We start from the raw sequence: 14,061 nt of genomic DNA, 5'->3' as shown, positions 1-14,061 counted from the left end.
AATATTCTGGATGGTAATTCTTTGGCTCATATTTGCCCTTATTTTCATAGCTCCCTTAAAATAAAAATTATAAAATATTTATTTATTATATTGTTTAATGTGATTGGTCCAAATTTAAACCCTTCTCAAATATATAATAACATTGATATTTTTAAAATTTTGTTTTCTATAAAACCACTTATGATTCATATTTTGATCTAATACACTAGAAAATAATATTGAAAAAATAATCAATTTCATGATATCTTCCTATTGACCTATTTTAAATCAACCCCCAATTTATTATACCGTAACTCAACTCATAAATGGGGATCCAACTCACATGTTTATATTCTTTTAATTTGTATTATTGTTATGGTGGAATGAGGGTGGGGATAGGAGAAATAATTATTTTTATTCTTTTATTTTGAATTTTGGGTACACACAAAAGAAAAATGTAATATTTTTACATATTTGCTTAATTAAGTCATCTTTTATTGAACTAATTATTTCTATATGAATGCATCGTTATATTCCTCAATTTTCTCTCTTGTTTGTCATAAATTGAAAAAATAATAATTAAATGGTGGACAAGATCCAAATAGAAAAAAAAGGAAGAGATAGGAAGTGAAGGGCGGGGGAGGTGTAGAGAGTTGATGTCTAACCTTTTTTTTTTAATTACTATGAAACTCAAAATCAAGTCAATCACTTGAGCTTATATATTAAGTAATTTTAAATTATTTTAACGGAAAATGGCCTAAAATACCTTTAAATTATGATATTTGGTACAATATTGCCCTTCATCCACCTAATGAGTATGATCTGTTAGACATAAGGATATTTTTTAGCTAGAAGGTTAACGTCAGGGTATTTGGAGCCCAAAAATAAATGGAGGGTAATTTTATATCAATTCAAATAGTTTAGGGACATTTTAGGCTCTTTTCCATGTTTAATTGATCGTATAACATTTTTTTGTAATATTGTATTATACATGCTTTGTTTATTTGAATACATGCCTTCGCCACCATCAATATTGTGATCATGCTCTGTCTATTTGAGCACTGCCATCCTTGTCAGAGTCGTTTAAACTCGTTTAGCTTGTCAAAATTGGCAGCACACTTACATGTTAACTATTGTAGCTTCACCAACATGGGTTGTGGTGCACTGGTAGGAGCGATTCACCCTTAACCAGAGGTCTCGGGTTTGAGTCCTAGATATGGAGAAAATTTTGTTGGGAGCACCATCCATGAATGTCTTGTAGAGCGCGATTTAGATTTAGTCGGAGCTCCAATATGGGTTCCGGACACTGGGTGAAAAACCAAAAAAAAAAACTATGAGAGTTGTAGAGCGCGATTTAGATTTAGTCGGAGCTTCAATATGGGTTCCGGACACCGGGTGAAAAACTAAAAAAAAAAAACTATGAGAGCTTCAACTTGCATTTTTCGTATGAATAATTTCTTAAACACTTTGACAGTTCCAAAGCTCTATTTGGTAAAAACTCGATTTAAATAAAAATGAGTAAAATTCTCTACTCAATCCATAGTTTAAATGGGTAAAAATGAGTTACTCAATGGATAATATGAGTATCCGTATTTACCCAAATTATTATAGGAATTATCTTAAAGCTTCAAAAGCAAAATCTCTTACTCCACTCTTCACCCCTCAATATGAATATGTAAATGATATATATTTATAATTATTTTGCTTTTGTAGGATATTTACTTAGTTTCCTTAATTTCAATTCAAAAAATGATTTTTATGGACTCAAAGTCATTAACTACTAATGTTTTCCTAGAATTTAGTTGTGACCAAACAAGAGAAAATAGGAAAACATTTTCCTTCATATCAAACATACCTAAGCCTTTTTACCTTTTAAATTACATCATTTTGATCAATACCACTATTTATTGTATTTCATTGAGGAATACCAAAGGTAGTTATTAACATAAAATTAAACCTTGAGAATTAGTATCCATAAAGGAAAACATAAACCTAGGAGTTATGGGAGTCCAGAGCCAAAAGGGCAAAAAAATTGAGCAAGATTTTGAAAAATGCAACAAAATTGAGGATCAAACCAAAATGATAATATTTGGATGGAAGGATGGATGTCATTAAATTGTAGGTTGGAAGGCTAATGTTGACACGAGCCTTGTAAGGCGCACATTAGAATGAACCTTACAACCTTAAAAAAAGGGCACACTTTTTAAATATTCATTCTCCATTATTTATTCAATCATTTTGTTGTTGTATTTTCGTGTTTTTTTTCTATCTTCATTATTTATATGTAAAAATGAAGTGCGCCGATTTTCACTACTTATATGTTTTTGTCCTCAATATTATCAAATTATATAAAAAACTATTAAACTTGACATCATCACTTACATTTTTATTTACAAATAAATAGTAAAACTAGAAAAAAATAAACACGAAAACGAGGATATTATCAACAACATTACTATCAATAAAGAAAGAAATTAACTTAGGAGTTATGATCATCCATTTGACCTCATTATCAACAACGACAACTCTTTTCACCAAGAAATTGAGGCTTAAAGCTATGAGCTATAACATATACGTAATTATTACTCATGAAAGAGAGAATTAACCTAAAAATTATGGTCAACCACCAAAAGATTCATAACAGTGCTACGAATTTAAAAAATACCAATTTAATAAGAGCATGATCTATTTTTAAAAAACTACAACGGGACAAAGTTGACTAGTCATGGCTGTCTAAAGAAGAGAAATAAAGAAACTTATAATAATTCTTTATATAGCAGCATTGTAATAATTAGTTTTTTTTTCTTTTTAATTCACAAAAGTAAAGAAGTATAGTTTCTTAAAGATATTCAAGACAATGAGCTGGATGAAAATTATTAGTACTATTTATAAATTGAATTAATAAATGATATTTTTTAAATGTGTAAAATAAAATTTTCAATTTTTTTTTATAAAATTAAAAATAGATTTATAAAAGACTACACAATTAAATCCCCCAATAATGATGCCTTTCACTTGTTGTCCTCTTGTTTTTACGTTTGATAGGAGAACTATAGATATCCATTGTTGACAAATTAAAAATTGGAGATTCAAACTTGAAATAATGATAACATTGCAATAAATTCAAATTTTATATATTATTTTGACTTAGACATAAATCGTGTTTCATAATATATACTCCCTCTGTCTATTTTTATTTGTCATGTTGTGCTTTTTGAAAGTTAATTTGATTAATTTTCAAAGTTAAATTAGATTATATTTATTTGTCATGTTGCACTTTTCGAAATATGGTGCTCCCAATAGAATTTCCTTCATACCCAGAGTTCGAACCTAAGACCTCTGGTTAAAGATGAAACACTCCCACCGGTGCGTTGGTTATCTGGCACATATTCATTTGGTCAAAACATCTAGAGTTGACTTTTTGTTCTTTTTCTTAATCTCACGAGAAGCCCACAGTTTCACATCTTTGCTTAATTTAATAGCATCACTTGCACAAAAAGTGTACAACAGCTGCCAAAGAGGCTATTTTTATCGGATAAAACCAAAGGGACTCTTACCAACTTATAGACGACTTTAAATTTATTACTTCCATTGTTGTAAAACGAATTACCTATTTTTTTAAAAAATTATTTAAAAAATATTGATTTATTTTTTTAATAACATTTTAATTTCAGTTTTTTATATAGCATATTTAAGGGCACAAAATTTAAAAATATCTTGATATATTTAAAATAACTATAATTTAGAACTATCAAATTAAAAAGCCTTATTTATATTCTAAAACTCCACGTAAGTCAAACTAAATGGAGGAAGTCACCCAAATCACAATCTATTTTATTGAGCATTTGATCATATACTTTTGGATTCAAATTTTGAGAAAGTTTTTGTAACACCCCGACTTTTCAAAACGTCTAAATTGACACGTATCTTCGTGGAAAGACCAGGAGGGTGGGTAATAAATTAAGAATGATGTGTTATGTGATATTTAAAGTGTTCAAAGGTTGTATCTCAAGCTTTGAAGTTAGGTAAGTGGCAAAATAAAAGTTGGCAAAAGTTACTGTAAATTCCTTTTTAAAGATTTGTCTGAAATTTGGGTCAAATGTCTTGGAGATTTTCTCCCAATCTATAAAGAATTATGATGCCCACGACCTATGAAATCGAAGGTCTATGAGTCTAGTTTCCAACGCATCAACCCGTTCATTCATACGACTTCAGAATGGAGAGATATTTGCGTTTTCGCAAGACTGCGCAAGCAGGCAAGTGAGGTGGGTCCCCCTAGGTCGGTGGAACTTTATATATATCATCTTCTTCGACTTTTCTTCATTTTCCCTTCATTTTTCTTAGTGAATAACCAGAAAACTCACTAAACCCATTTCTAGGATCAACCAAGTTACATATTTTCATTACTTAAGTCCTTGACAAAAGTTGTTCTATGCGTTGGGCTCGTCAACATGGTATAATTTGTTTTATCGATTTCCTAGCATATCGTACTTTGGTTGTTGGACAGCATGGGTTTGGGCATATTTTAAAGCTTTGAGGTGTATGAACTTAAAATCAAGGTAAGCCCCTTTCTTCCATCGACTCTAGCTTTGATAAGTCGCAAATAGCAATTTACGACAGAAATACATATATTTTATCAGATTATCGTGGTATTCTCTATTCTTTTGTGTTGATTATGGTCCTGCCTTGTTGTATCATCGAGGGGGGTTGTGAGTAAAGTCGTTAGGCCACGTGAACTCAACAAAAAAGGTATGTTAAGGTTATTCCCTACTTACGACATGTTTCCTTAAAGCGTAGGAGCAATGTAATTGAGTTGTTATCCTTATTATACTTGTAGCCATTATTGTTGATTGTTGGCTGCTCGAGTTGATATAATCATCCTTTGTCGGGATTTTTATTCAGTTAGTAGCGTCCCTATGTTGGGCACGACTTAGAGGCTATTCGTATAGGTTGCTTATAATCAAATTGCTCGCTTTTAGCGATTGGATTGTTATTGTTGCCCTTGGGGCTATTGTGGTTAGCTGCAGGAATGTGATTTATGCCTAGAAGGGCTATGTTCTGCCTACGAGGCCATATGGATGCCTAAGAGGGATATGAGTTGCCTACAGGTCTATATTGACGCCTAAGAAGGCTATGTGCTTCCTACAGGGCCATGTTGTTGCCTAAGAGGGTTATGAGTTGTCTATAAGCTATGTTGATGCCTAAGAGAGCTATGTGCTGCCTACGAGGCTATATTAATGTCTAAAAGGGTTATGTGACTGCCTACAGGGCTAGGGGACTACCGATAGGGATATATAGACTGATTGGCACCTTCTGGGCTTATGGGGGCCTAAGTAGGTGGTTTTGTGTGCTGTTTGTACCTACCGAGCTTATGGTGGCTTGGTTAGGTTATTATTTTATTATTTTTGATAAGTTAAGATTTAGGAGCAAGTCGGTACACTTATCGTATCCTTGATCTATTTATCGGATTATTTCAGTATATTAGGATACCTGCTCATAGTCTATTGTTTTTCATACTCGGTATATTATTTCGTACTGACGCCCCATTGCCTGGGGGGCTACATTCATGCATACAGGTCCCGACAGACGATCCAGTAGACCTCTTAGCAGCAGGATTGACTTTTAACCAGTTGGCTAGCCCTTTCCTCCAGAGCTGCCAGAGTTTGTAGGTTTGTTAGCTTTTGTTATATATATTTTTATGGATAGGCTGGGGTCCTGTCCCGCCAATCTGTATTACTCTTAGAGGCTTGCAGACTAGTGTGTGGGGTGTGTAGCTACATTATGGCCATGCTGGCCTAGTTTGTTAGTTTGTTGAAGCTTGTGAGTTGTTTGATGTATTGTCTTGACATATACATGCTTTCAGTTTTGGTATAGAAATCATGGTGGCCTCGACGTCCCAATCAGGGTTTCTGTGCTAGTTTGCTATTTCTTTATATGAACTCTTGGGAGTAGCTGTTTCGTTTATAGATCTGTTGACAGGGACCTTGTCGGCCGAGGGCTTAGTTTTAAGCCGAGATATACTTGTTTATTTTATTGATTGTGTGTGACTGCCATATGCTAGTAGCAAATAGTTCAGCAGGGTCAGCTCGGGCCTGAGTTTTGGCATTAGGAGCCAGTTGCGCCCCTTGAGTTTGGGGCGTGACAGTTTTTGTGTGAGTTTTGAATACTCCCTCGAAAATTTATATGATTCACTTTTCTTTTGAGTTATTTCCAAAAAAATGAAATATATTTTTTATATTTAGTAACAATTTAACTTTAAAATACTCATTTTATTCATAATAAAATAATTTTTAATTACACAAAATATATATGATTTATTTTTTAAAAAAATCTTTATTTCTTTAGCTCCATACCAAGTCAAACCAATTCATATTAGTTGAAACGAAGGGAGTAATCATTACAAAAATAAGCTGACTTCTTAAGTATATCATTTTTTTTAATTATATACATCACGCTAATATTTGTATTTCTATTTTTGCATCTTTCTTATTTTATCTACAAATGACAAATACAACGCGAAGTTGAAAATCACACGTTCAAAAATTCAAATTCAAATGTTAATCCATCACGTTCCCACTTCCAGCAATGAACTAGAGGCTTGCAGACTAGTGTGTGGGGTGTGTAGCTACATTATGGCCATGCTGGCCTAGTTTGTTAGTTTGTTGAAGCTTGTGAGTTGTTTGATGTATTGTCTTGACATATACATGCTTTCAGTTTTGGTATAGAAATCATGGTGGCCTCGACGTCCCAATCAGGGTTTCTGTGCTAGTTTGCTATTTCTTTATATGAACTCTTGGGAGTAGCTGTTTCGTTTATAGATCTGTTGACAGGGACCTTGTCGGCCGAGGGCTTAGTTTTAAGCCGAGATATACTTGTTTATTTTATTGATTGTGTGTGACTGCCATATGCTAGTAGCAAATAGTTCAGCAGGGTCAGCTCGGGCCTGAGTTTTGGCATTAGGAGCCAGTTGCGCCCCTTGAGTTTGGGGCGTGACAGTTTTTGTGTGAGTTTTGAATACTCCCTCGAAAATTTATATGATTCACTTTTCTTTTGAGTTATTTCCAAAAAAATGAAATATATTTTTTATATTTAGTAACAATTTAACTTTAAAATACTCATTTTATTCATAATAAAATAATTTTTAATTACACAAAATATATATGATTTATTTTTTAAAAAAATCTTTATTTCTTTAGCTCCATACCAAGTCAAACCAATTCATATTAGTTGAAACGAAGGGAGTAATCATTACAAAAATAAGCTGACTTCTTAAGTATATCATTTTTTTTAATTATATACATCACGCTAATATTTGTATTTCTATTTTTGCATCTTTCTTATTTTATCTACAAATGACAAATACAACGCGAAGTTGAAAATCACACGTTCAAAAATTCAAATTCAAATGTTAATCCATCACGTTCCCACTTCCAGCAATAAAAAAAAAAGCGGCTCGTTAGAACTCTATAAATTCTTAACCAATCACCATTAATGGAGATCAATTTCCAAAAACCTTGAAAAACCCCTTCCTTCAATACCCACAATTTTTTTGTAAACAATCAAAGAAAAACGAAGCATGATAAACGGCACAGCTGAAAGCACTGATGTTCCAACACAAAAGTACCACCTACCAAAGCGTATAATCTTGGTCCGTCACGGCGAGAGCCAAGGGAACAAGGACGACGCAGCATACAGCGTAACCCCAGATTACAAAATCCCTTTGACGGCTCAAGGGATTGAACAAGCAAAACAAGCTGGCTCCCGGATTCTTGATGTTGTTTCCGGCCATGGGTCGTCGGAGAACTGGAAGGTTTACTTCTATGTCTCTCCTTACGCGCGCACGCGGTCCACGCTCCGGGAGATTGGCCGGGCATTCCCGAAGAATAGGATGCTTGGGGTTAGAGAAGAGTGCAGAGTTAGAGAACAAGATTTTGGGAATTTTCAAGTCGCTGAGCGTATGAAAGTAATTAAAGAAACTCGGGAGAGATTTGGGAGATTTTTCTATCGGTTTCCAGAAGGCGAATCAGCTGCTGATGTTTATGATAGAGTTTCCCGTAAGAATTTTAATTACCCAAATACTCTCTCTTTGATTTTGCAATAAATGGAATTTTTGTACTTTGAAACCCTATAATTTTGCTATTCTCATTACCTTTGATGACCTGATTTTGTTGCAATGATATTGTATGCTATAGATGACAAACTTCTGAAGGTGTTTCTCATAAATCACATATATTTAGTTCATGCCTAGATGAATGTATGTCTTTTGTCTAGTTTTAGGATAGTTGGAAAGAAAAAGATATATTGTGATGAAAAAAAAAAAAAGAAGTAACAATGGATCCTTTAGTTTTTAGTTTCAATCTAAGAATATTTGAGAGGGGTTTAAGAGATCTTTCCGACATTTTATTTTGCCGCGACTTTCTTACTGTGGTGGGGGATATGGGTGGATACTGGTGTGAGATATTCTCCTAGAAATTACCAATTTGTTGGGGGAAAACCTCTTTTAGTTGTGTGCATTTTGTTCTAACGAAGATGTTTGTGGTTTGGCTTAGACCAAGATTAAGTCATGATATAGGTTTTATAATTAGTATGATGTTTAGGTTGCTATGAGATCCATTATCGTTTGTCGCCATTCAAAGGCAAGATGTCTTTCAGTGTGTCCTGGATCTTGAGATTTGTGTGTTATACTCTGCTGGTGGTAGTAATCTTGCCTTCTAGATGTCCACATAGAAGTAGTTTAACAACATTGGAATTTTTAACTTGTATTAGAACAACAAATCATACTAAAAGTCAAAGAAGGTACAACTAACTGCAGCCTTGCAGCCAGTGCCCAATATGTTGTTCATATTGCTGAAAGAATGCCAAGACTTAATTTGCTACAGTTGGATTCTTCCTTTGGTGTACTGGTCTGCATTCTCAGTTCTCACACACCTTTGGATATAATTGAAGCTTTGGGTCTCGCCACAACTTTGCTCATGTCATTCAATTTTTCAGTTTTTTCTATTGATTGACATCAATTGTTATACAGAAAGCATGCTAGGGTTCTGAAAGTGTTCTAGATTCATAAAACAACTCTCTCTGTCACTGTCGCCGGAGATTATTATTTCCCGATCTGATCGAAAGCAGGTCACCGGGAACAATGGCGTTAGCTTTCGATGAATTCGGAAGGCCGTTTATAATACTAAGGGAGCAAGAACAAAAAACTAGATTAAGAGGCCTCGATGCTCAGAAGGCCAACATTTCTGCCAGAAAAGCTGTTGCACGTATTTTACGTACCTCACTTAGTCCTAAAGGCATGGATAAGATGCTTCAGAGCCCTGACGGCGATGTCACCATCACAAATGATGGTGCCACCATTTTGGAGCAGATGGATGTTGACAATCAGATTGGAAAGTTGATGATTGAGTTGTCACGAAGTCAAGATTATGAAATTGGCGATGGAACCACTGGAGTTGTTGTCATGGCTGGGGCACTGCTAGAACAAGCTGAGAAGTTGTTAGAACGTGGTATTCATCCTATTTGGATTGCAGAAGGGTATGAAATGGCTTCAAGGATTGCAGTTGAGCATTTGGAGCGTGTAGCACATAAGATTGAATTCGGTCTGAATGACATTGAGCCTTTGGTTCAAACTTGCATGACTACTTTGTCATCTAAGATTGTGAATAGATGATGCAAACGTAGCATGGCTGAAATTGCTGTTAAAGCTGTTTTAGCAGTTGCTGATTTAGAGAGGAAGGATGTAAACCTGGACTTGATCAAAGTTGAAGGGAAAGTTGGTGGGAAGTTAGAGGACACAGAGCTAATTTATGGTATTATAGTTGACAAAGATATGAGTCATCCACAGCTGCCAAAGCAAATTGAGGATGCGAAAATTGCAATTTTGACATGTCCTTTTGAGCCTCCTAAGCCAAAGACTAAGCATAAGGTTGACATTGATACTGTGGAGAAGTTTCAAACTTTACGCCTACAGGAGCAGAAGTACTTTGATGACATGGTCCAGAAGTGCAAGGATGTTGGTGCTACCTTAGTTATCTGCCAGTGGGGTTTTGATGATGAAGCTAATCAAATATTAATGCATAGAAATTTGCCCGCTGTTAGATGGGTAGGTGGTGTGGAATTGGAGCTGATAGCAATTGCCACAGGTGGGAGAATAGTACCAAGGTTTCAAGAGTTGACATCTGAAAAACTTGGCAAGGCTGGTATTGTTCGGGAGAAAGCTTTCGGTACAACAAAGGATAGAATGATTTACATTGAGCATTGTGCAAATTCAAGAGCAGTAACTATATTTATCCGTGGTGGCAATAAGATGATGATAGTGGAGACAAAACGTAGTATCCATGATGCTTTATGTGTTGCTAGAAATCTTATTCGCAACAATTCAATTGTGTATGGTGGTGGTTCAGCAGAGATTTCTTGCTCAAATGCTGTTGAAGCGGCTGCTGATAAACATCCAGGAGTTGAACAGTAAGCAATCAGGGCATTTGCAGATGCTTTGGATTCTGTCCTAATGGCACTTGCTAAGAACAGTGGTCTTCAGCCTATTGAAACTCTATCTGCTGTTAAGTCTCAGCAAATTAAGGAGAATATTCCCTGCTGTGGAATAGATTGTAATGATGTTGGCACAAATGACCATAAATCCTTGAACAGGATTTCTATTGAATCCCAGCCAATATACAGAAAGAACCAAACCTTTTTCTGCTTTATATCTACTAGTAAGCATCTTTTCCAAGGCAGTATTAAATTCAATCTTATGCTTGATGACACTCAACACCGCCGAAGAAATTCATATCTTCATGGCAACAATCACTAATATTTTTACGAGAGAAATTCTGAAGGATGACTTGAACTAATAATATCACCTTTTAAAGGATAAAAGTGTCTTCTTTCCTTCAATACTCAATGTTGGAAAGGTTCCCCAAGCTTTACTAGCTCATAGGATGGCCTTGAATTTTGTTTTCTGATCCTAGGTCTGCTTATCAAAGATCCATGTCTAGTTTAAAATTAAAGTTTGGTGTGTTTATAGCCTTAATCTAAATTATAAGATCGTCGGTTAAAACTAATTCAAATTTTTTGAGACCAGAATGAAGTTGCTGACTTAAATGGATGATAGTGATATAATTCAAATACTTATTATTTTATACACACTAGTGATATAATAAAGACTGATTTCTTTTACATGTGTCCACCAAAAATCCTTCTGTTATGGTAGTAGTTGGTTTCTTTAATTTGTTATTTGAGCAAAATGTAACTGGTTTGTTCAGTGCATTGAATCAATGAGGATGCATTTGAATTAAGCTGCAATTCAGAAGAGTGAAGTTTGATACTTATTTTCATTTGTAAAATTTTGTAATGCAGATTTCCTTGAAACTCTATGGAGGGATGTTGATATGAACAGGCACCATCACAATCCTAATGAGGAGTTGAATCTTGTAATTGTATCCCATGGTCTAGCTAGTCGAGTTTTTCTAATGAAGTGGTTCAAGTGGACAGTGGAACAATTCGAGTACCTAAACAATCTAGGGAATTGTGAGTTTCGAGTTATGGAATTAGGGGCGGGTGGTGAATATAGCCTAGCAGTCCATCATACTGATGAAGAGATGCTAGAATGGGGTATGTCCCCTGAGATGATCGCTGACCAAAAATGGCGAGCTAATGCTAACAGGGGTACTTTGAATGATCATTGCCCTTGGTACCTTGATGCTTTCTTTGACCATTTAGCGGATTCAAATGACAAAGATGATGAAGATGTGAAGTCAAACAACTCGTATCTCCCCTTAGCATGACATTGATAATGTGTATTCGTTCCAATTCTGTTGTACTGTTCATTTGGTTAACTGATAGAAATGTTTGTAAGCTCTTTTCAAGTTGCTGTTACAATTTTAGGCCCGGAGACATTATCAGTGTCAATTTCTTGTAAATTTGAAACTTCCAATTGTATAACAATCATTTGATATCAAGGATGAAGTATGAATTTAGTTTTTGACTGGTAAAATTATGATTTTTAAACAGGATGAAGATTGATTTAGTTTTGACAGGGTCAAGTTACAAGTTTTAGACCAGTTTTCACTGCTGAGGTCGTTGTTTTAACTGACGTATAATGGAAGGTAATTGCAGAGTTGAAAGCACTTTTGCATTGAAATTCACCTTATCAAGTTCTCTCGAGTCTAATTCTGAAAACTTTGACCAATGACCATTATTTTGACATGGAATGAAAAATTGCCACGTATAATTTTTTAATATCTAAGTTAAAATTTTAAGATATTGAATTGATTCAAAGCTTATAAGTCGATTAAATTGACTTATAAACATTCAAAATGCTTATGAGCCAAAATCAACAAAAGTCATTAGTAATCAACCTCAACTTATTATTTCTTCGGATTATAAGCACTTTTAGTTTATCGAGCCTTCACTCTTATGCAATAGTTTGCAAACCACACAAGAGAGGTAATTCGCACTAGGTAAACCCGGTGCGACAAGCTCGACCCAGAAAATGAATCCCTTGCTTTCAGTGGCAAGAGATTTCAAACTTGAGACCTCCAATATGAAAGTCTCAAGCCCAAACCACTAGGTTACTCGAAGAGTCATTTTAAAATGGCATAGCATAACACCCTATAGACTAAATTAGCAATAAATAACCCACTTTTAATTTTTTAGCAAGAAAAAAACTTGTTTTATTATTTGGCATTGAATAGTTATTTTTCTCTTTTTTTTTAAATGTATTTTTGTTCTCCTTATTTTTCTGAAACACACGTTTGCTTGCTGTTTTTTTTTTTCTTGAAAAGAAAAAAATTATTGTTTTATTATCCCTATTTTTATCACTTTTTTTATTTTGTCAACACTTTTAAAATAAAGTTCTTCTCTTTTTTGTCTCCTTTTTCTTTTTCCATAATTCTTTTCATACGTATATTTGATTCTCACCCAAATTTTCAATTCTTCTCCTTAATTCAATCTGTTTATGAAAATCAGATATAACATTATGTTTTTTCATGGATACTTCTAAAAATCATCTTTATATATAATCTTGTTCTTGTCCAATTAATTGTTGAATTTCATGATTTGTAGAATTGAAGTTTTTTCAATTTTGTTTTTGTGAAAATTTAGGTTATTCAACCTTCTTTTGTTTTCTTTCTAAAAGCCTTTTCATATGTATATTTTCTTCTCTTCTGAATTTTCTCTTATTCTCCTTAATTTACTTTGTCTATGCAAATCAGATATAACTGTATGTTTATCGATTGATCCTTTCAATAATTTCTTTTAATATATAATTATGTAGCATTTCTTGCCCCATTAATTTTGAAATTTCATGATTTTTGGAACTAAAGTTTTAAAACTTTTTTTGGCGAAAATTCAGGTAATAGTTTTTGAAATTTTTGTTCTCAATTTCATGGGTAAAAAAGATTCTCGTAAGATCTTCGTAAAAAATCAGAATGTTGATTTTAATGAATACAACCCAATGTATACTAATGAATTCCAATCTCAATTTAAATTAAAGTATACAAGTTATTATGTGAATACAAATCACTGAATACACGATGAATACGAACTAATGTATACATAGTGCAGTTACCGTATACATAAACAAAATCACGTGTACAATTAATGAATAAAATTTATATATGTATCATATTAATTTCATTCTTGTATACATTATAGTAATACGTATGATTGATGGTAATACTCTTATGTATACAATATAAAGTTTATGTATACATGCTAAAATTACTGTATACATCAATAAAATTTACACGTCTATTTTTATGAATATTTTTTGTGTATACATATTTTTTCTTATGTATACATTATGTAATCGCAACTTTAATTATTGTATAATTTATGCATATGTATAATTACAGTTCCTAATAAAATGTCATTTAATATTATTTGATTAATTATGTCGATTATGTGATAATTAATACACGTTAGAGCATTAATAATACATTTTCTTACCTTAAAAGTAGTCACAATCTTTTAATAAGTTATTTAAAGAATTTGAAAAAAATTATTCCTTAAAAGTTGGTGTAACCTTTTTTTAATGTGTTAATTAATAAATATATATATTTCACTTCTTAAAAGTAGGCAATCGGT

At 33.5% G+C, this 14,061-nt stretch overlaps 1 protein-coding gene and 1 pseudogene across 1 annotated transcript; both read left to right on the top strand.

Annotated features, from left to right (window-relative positions):
* The first annotated feature begins 7,185 nt into the window (after positions 1-7,185).
* LOC102590374 (phosphoglycerate mutase-like protein AT74H) lies at positions 7,186-11,968 on the top strand. Its single transcript, XM_006361820.2, has 2 exons — positions 7,186-8,033; positions 11,332-11,968. Exons 1-2 carry the CDS (start codon positions 7,556-7,558, stop codon positions 11,757-11,759), a joined length of 906 nt encoding a protein of 301 aa, XP_006361882.1. The 5' UTR covers positions 7,186-7,555; the 3' UTR covers positions 11,760-11,968.
* Positions 8,804-10,801, top strand: LOC102590060 (T-complex protein 1 subunit epsilon-like; annotated as a pseudogene).
* Positions 11,969-14,061: the final 2,093 nt, after the last annotated feature.

This window comes from Solanum tuberosum, unplaced genomic scaffold, assembly GCF_000226075.1.
Source record: "Solanum tuberosum cultivar DM 1-3 516 R44 unplaced genomic scaffold, SolTub_3.0 scf00363, whole genome shotgun sequence".
NCBI lineage: Eukaryota > Viridiplantae > Streptophyta > Magnoliopsida > Solanales > Solanaceae > Solanum > Solanum tuberosum.
This window is presented reverse-complemented; position numbering and strand designations above follow the sequence as displayed.